The sequence below is a fragment of the Papaver somniferum genome, chromosome 5 (genome assembly GCF_003573695.1).
Source record: "Papaver somniferum cultivar HN1 chromosome 5, ASM357369v1, whole genome shotgun sequence".
NCBI lineage: Eukaryota > Viridiplantae > Streptophyta > Magnoliopsida > Ranunculales > Papaveraceae > Papaver > Papaver somniferum.
The window spans coordinates 181,510,090-181,516,096 of NC_039362.1; the positions used below are offsets into that span (position 1 = coordinate 181,510,090).

At 38.2% G+C, this 6,007-nt stretch overlaps 1 protein-coding gene across 5 annotated transcripts; it reads right to left on the reverse strand.

Annotated features, from left to right (window-relative positions):
- Nucleotides 1-259: 259 nt before the first annotated feature.
- On the reverse strand, nucleotides 260-3,206 carry LOC113283850. Of its 5 annotated transcripts, XR_003327723.1 has the most exons (4): nucleotides 2,554-3,206; nucleotides 1,979-2,074; nucleotides 1,327-1,493; nucleotides 260-631 (listed from the first exon to the last, which is right to left on the reverse strand). XR_003327723.1 is itself a non-coding variant. In XM_026533232.1 (2 exons), the coding sequence occupies exon 1, from the start codon at nucleotides 3,179-3,181 to the stop codon at nucleotides 2,576-2,578; it is 606 nt and encodes a 201-aa protein (XP_026389017.1). In that variant the 5' UTR covers nucleotides 3,182-3,206; the 3' UTR covers nucleotides 1,921-1,939; nucleotides 2,554-2,575. The 5 variants fall into 5 exon arrangements, 2 of the variants coding, with proteins under 2 accessions (XP_026389017.1, XP_026389016.1); XR_003327724.1 differs by lacking the exon at nucleotides 1,979-2,074 and having other exon boundaries at nucleotides 260-584; XR_003327722.1 differs by lacking the exon at nucleotides 1,979-2,074.
- Between the last annotated feature and the right edge of the window lie 2,801 nt (nucleotides 3,207-6,007).

Consider the following 6,007-nt stretch of genomic DNA (forward strand, 5'->3'; position numbering starts at 1 on the left):
GACAGAAACTGAGTTCTGGTATTGACTAAATTACAGAGACTCGTGCATTTCTTAGCTAAAGCGCCGAACAGATGTGTTCCCCTCTTAGGCGAAGCTAAGCCATTTCAGCACATTATAGCTAAGCAATGACCCATAGTGACTGGCGTTCCCTATAATGTTGCCATAGCCATGCAAAATGCACTACCACAGTGCTTGGCCTAAGATATATATATCTGAAAAAAGAGAGATTGATTAAGATCAAATAAAAAAACCATGGAAACTATGATAACATTGGGTTTGGCCTGTTAACATAGACGAAAAACTTAAAACAGTCTTATAAACTAGTCCCAAAAATCAATCCAAACTTATTCTGTTTCTTTCCTCTCAAGCAGCGGAAAACTGCAAATCGTTAGCATTTACAGTAGTGTCAATAGTTAATTTGCTAAAAATTCATTCAAGAACACTTGCTTGGCATTTAAAGTTTTAGACCATCTATATAGATCAGCCATGTTCATTGGCATCTCATATATTTTAGTACCGTAGTACTGCTCTCTGTCTCTGGGAATCCTGATATCATCACTACGCACAAAGTATATTGCAACACCCTGCAGATAACAACCGATATAACACCATTATCTACACGAGAAACACCCTGCAGATAACAACCGATAAAAGACCATTATTTAAATGAGAAAGACGGAAACTTATTGTCTGAGAATGAGAGCTTGGTGTTTGAAAATCCAACAACCACCGAGCGTTTAGTCCCTAACAAGTTGGGGTTTCAAAAGACAAAATGACAAGACCAACCAATCCGATGAATGTAAAGTTCATGTTTGTTTGGAAGGTCAAAAATGATAACCAAGGAAACCTAAAAAGCATAAGTAGTAGGAATTAGCAGAAGAATTAGAACCAAGTGAACCAATTCTGACTGCAAAAGCAATTACTTAACAGAAATGTCAATAGAATTTGATATATCTGTACACTATTCAAAGGTTTTCATGAAGTAAGACCATGGAAAGGTTTGCGACCTAACATCCTTGGAAAGGTTTGCGACTGAACATCCTAACTGTCTAATCATCTAAAACTGTTTAGATTCACTAAACTATTGGACAGAAATAGTTAGTGAAGAACCAAAGTTGGGTTATGAACCTATGGTGCATAAGATCTTCTCACATAACCGTAACTGTATACCATAATTTCCACATACTTACAAATGGATTTTACTAGCTCAAGTCAATAGACCCACAAATTACAAAAGATGATAAATTATACATGGACCCAAAATGTATAATCAAATAAATTAGAATTGTTCACTTAGACAAACCAAATCCAAACTGAAAGTCTAACCTGTTGAACATCAATCCACGAGCCCATACATCTGCTATTATCAGAACACGGGTGTTCCCTGATCTGAACTCTTTCATGACTGCATCTCGCTCATTCTGAGGCATGTCTCCTTGCATTGCAGAGACTGTGAAGTAATAGCTGTGCGTCGTCTCAGTTAACCAATCAACCTGTTCATGGGGAGATGAAACTAGCATATAATAACTACGTAACTCTGCAAGGTATCATGATAAACTTCATAGCAAGGAAGTGCCCAATATAAGATTAACTTGTAGGGATGCTAGATCTTTGGCACCAATCATTTAATATGTATCAATGTATGTGAGCATTAGTCATAAATTCATAACCTCCATCGAATGAGAGATTGTCAAAACAGGGAAAAAAATGTCTTCTCTATCTAGTGTTATCTCTATATAATCTATTTTTCTTAATCTTTAGTATAATCATCTTCTGCAATGCACAGAACCAAGTGACTGACACCAGTAAGATCATCTGACATGAAAATTGGTGGCGGAAATAGGTATCGACTATTTAGCATTGCCCTAAGAAATTGTTTACACCCTAGATATAACTAGTTGGTGCCCAGTGGTGGAGCAGATTCAGAGCATTTCACACCCTACATAAACATACACCAGAAAAGACAGACATATGTTACCTTCCTCTTCGTGTTACAGAAAATAACAGCTTGAATCGTCAGAGTATCTTAAAGATACCACAGAGTATTGACGGCAACAAAAAACTGTTTGATACCCTGAGATATCAAACCAAAAGATACATGAATAAATAACACACCGATATAATATCCCAGATATGTATCGGAAGCATAACTAAGCTAGCCACATACTACCCTACTCTAACGACATTTTACACTAAAAGGGATTCATCCATATGGATTCTAATTTCTCCATCACCACCCAGCTGAGCATATTATACCCTAATTCATAGTGACACCAACCAAACGAAAATTCAACAATAAATTAAAAGCAGTGTAGGTTCATAGTAACATCTTCCAAGTTAAATTTCATAAATCAAGCAAATAAATCAAAATTTCCACATTTAAACTCGAAACCTTCTTCATTGTCATTGACATAAAAACTACAGAAATTTATACCCCAAAATCACATAAGAGCTACACATTTCTTATTAGAATATAAACTCGTAATTCGATCCTAACAACATTACTAACTCAATTGAAATCAAAACAAAACAAAATGAAATTGAAACACTCACTAGCTGAAATTGAATCTTCCAATCAAGTCCCCCATCTAGTACCCTTCTTCTCAATCTCACCTTTACTCTTCAAAAACGCTCTTAAACCCAACACTTTGACATTCTTCCTCTTCATCAACAACTCTTTCAATGTCTTCTTCGGCCTCTGAAGTCTCCCACCTTTCCCTTTCCCTTTATCACCACCACCACCACCTTTCTTTCCTTTCTCATTCCCACCTTTGATAGTATGCCCATGAAAAGTTCTTGTTGGTGCAAATTCCCCATATTTATGACCAACCATTCTTTCATTAACAGATCTGATGATATGATCTTTACCATTATGAATAGCTACTGTCATTCCAACCATACATGGTGTGATTGTTGTTGCTCTTGCCCATGTTACAATCACTGCTCTTACATTATTATCATCTCCTCCTCCTCCTACTCCTGATTTGTTTGGCAGATTACTGGTTGAAAATCTTCTTTGATGAAGAAATCCTGAACTGGGTATAATCAGATCTTGTTGTTTGATTATGGATGATGAAATTCCTCTGTTTGATGAGATTGGATTGATGATAGTGGATTGATTAAACCCTAGTTCTGATTTGATTAGTGATGAGAAAAGATGGGTTTTTAGATTCTTCGCCATTGTTGATGAAACCCTAGGTTCTGTGACGGAAATGATTTTGGGGGAGTGACTCTGTCAGTGTTTACATATAGGACTGCTGGAGTGGACTAGTTTGGTCAGGTTCAGGATACCCGGATCCATACCGAACTATGGCCCAAAACATTTCTAACAGCACTTTTTTCCCCTTCTTTTTCAAGGCTTGATTGGGGTATACCCAGATTAATTGGGGTAATACCCAATTTTAAGTGGACTTTTTTAAGGGCCAAGGGGGAGTCCTAATGGGTGAAGTTTCAAAACTACCCTTACCCTTACCCTTTATAATTCTTATTCCTAAATCAGTTCCATTTTTTTCATTTCATCTTCTCCTTTTCTTCTTCTCCTCCTCAAACACCTTACCGGCTCTCCTTCATCCCCCACCACCGAAACTCGTCGATTAATTCGTCGTAATCGTTGATTCGAAAATTCCGATTAATCTTCAAACATGGAGCCACCACGGTCGAGGGCTAGCCGTATGAAAGGAGCAAATCGAAAACCCGATGAGTATAACCCTGAAATTGCAAATTTAGTTCAAAGGAAAGTGAGGAAAAAAAGCTTCGAAGAAGAAGAGATCAACGCCGCTGAAACCGAAGAAATGACGCGATTAAGAAAGTAAGGGCTTACTTAAACTCACTCTAGTACTTCAATTTCATGTTTGCATGTCAAATTAAGTTAAGAAAATCGAATTTGTGAATTTGCAGTTATTTAGCCAGCAAGGTGTTTGTTCCACAACCTTGCCGATTTTTCATGTTTAGGGTTAGTCGGCAAACTCTTAGGTTGAAGATCTTGCCGGCTGTTTAGTATCTGTAACTTCTTTTACAGGGTCGGCAAGTTATTCAACCTAGGAGCTTGCCGGCGTTAGTTTTTGTTTTTAGTCGGTGGGTTATAATTTTTTACCATGCCGGCTGTATTTAAATTTTTTGTGTCTCCTGATGCCTTCAAGTTATTTGAGTTGTTATAAGCCGTTAGGTTATTTGAGTAAGACCTTGTCGACTATGGTTTAGCCGGCAAGGATTATAGTTATAGACCCTTCAGACCATTGTTTCGCCGGCAAGGTTATATTTGTCGACCCTGCCGACTGTTGATTTTTTTTTATTGTTCATATTTAGGTCGCAAAAGGGAAAGAAGAAAATTGTTACTCCTCCTTCAAGACCTCCTCGTGTTGATGAAAAACTCTTGACTGCAACACATCGAGGGGAATTTGTTGTGCCGGGAACGGTCAAAATCCGTGAACGGAATGATTCTCAACCACCACCGGAACCCGGTGATTCAGATGAAACTCCAAATGAAGACCAATCAATTCCATCTGGTAGAAGAGGTAATGATGATGATGATGTTGAAAGAACTCCGGCTGCTGGAGGAGGTAATAACAATGATGGTGATCAAGACATGCCACTTGAGGAGGAGGTAATGATGATGATGGTAATGGAGATAAAGATAAGGATATCGAAGATGAAATTGTTAAAGAAGAAGAAGAAGAAGAAACTCAAGCTAATGATCAACAAACCCAAGCTTCAACTTCAACTGAAACCGGAAACAAGAAGAAGGTTATCACTAAACCAGTTGATTCCCACATGCCTCCCCCTCACTTAAAGGTTAAACTGAAACCAGGTGAGCCTCTAAAGGGGACCCCAGAAGATGGTGGAGATGTTCTTTTTGGATACAAAGACACGTGGGCATGTGAAATCCAAAATACTGTTGTAAATAATCTCAATATGTATTTCTTTTTTATTTAAGCGTATCTATCTTAAATTTGCTTCAAGTGTTTGTATTTCTTTTCATTTTGTGTTTTGGGTATTTAGGATCACAAGCATGCCATCCGTCTCTTGTGGCGCCAAGCTTCATGTTCAGTGATTAAGAAATGGCCACTTGACGAGGAATGTTACGAGGTGCAAGCGATTTTCAAGAACTCCGGGTTGTGGCTTGCGGTGGAGAGTTCGAATATTGAGTATGATAGAGTTACCGTATCTGCATTCTGTGAGAGGTTGTACGGAGAGACTGATACAATGTTATTCCCATTCGGTGAGATGGCGATAACTCCCGATGATGCTCATCAAATTCTAGGCCTGCGGTGGAGAGTTCGAATATTGACTATGATAGAGTTATTGTTTTAAGATTACATTATCGAATCATTCTATTAATTTTTTGTTGTTTAATTGAAAATAGAAGGAGCATTTGAAAAGCCTTGTGAAGGTGATGTGTTGCGCGAGAGAAAGATGATAGCCTTTGTCGATTGAAGAGCAAACCAAACACATTGACTATGCTAGTAATGTTGACAATGAGGATGCTTGTGAATTGTTCAAGCTAGCTGATGCTGAAGTAAAAAGGGAAGAAAAATCCAGGAGGGAAGCACAAGCCAATATGAATGCTGACAAAAAGAGGGCTCGTTCCCGTGGTGGTGGTCATGAAAATGATAAACGCGGTCGTGGTCGTGGTGGTGAATGAATGCATTCCTAGTTTATTTTTTTATGTTGCGGTGGACAAATGTTAAGGTTAATAGTTGTACAAATGTTTTTTTTAAGGTTTATGGGACATGTTTTCGTATTTTGGACAAAAATGTTGGATTTCTAGTTGTTTAATGAATGGTTTGTTTAGCTATATAAAGTTTCAATAGTTCCGCCGGCATGCTTTACTGAACCACGGCCGGCAAGGTTGTTAAATGTCAGACTGTCGGCCCTGACAGCAGAAATGGTGTAGTTACCATGGTCGGCAAGGTAAGCAAATTAATACCTTGTTGGTTGTGTGTTGCAGAAAATACCTTCTCCTGATGCCTAAAATCATGATAAGGTCGGCAGGGTCATAAAGTTACGA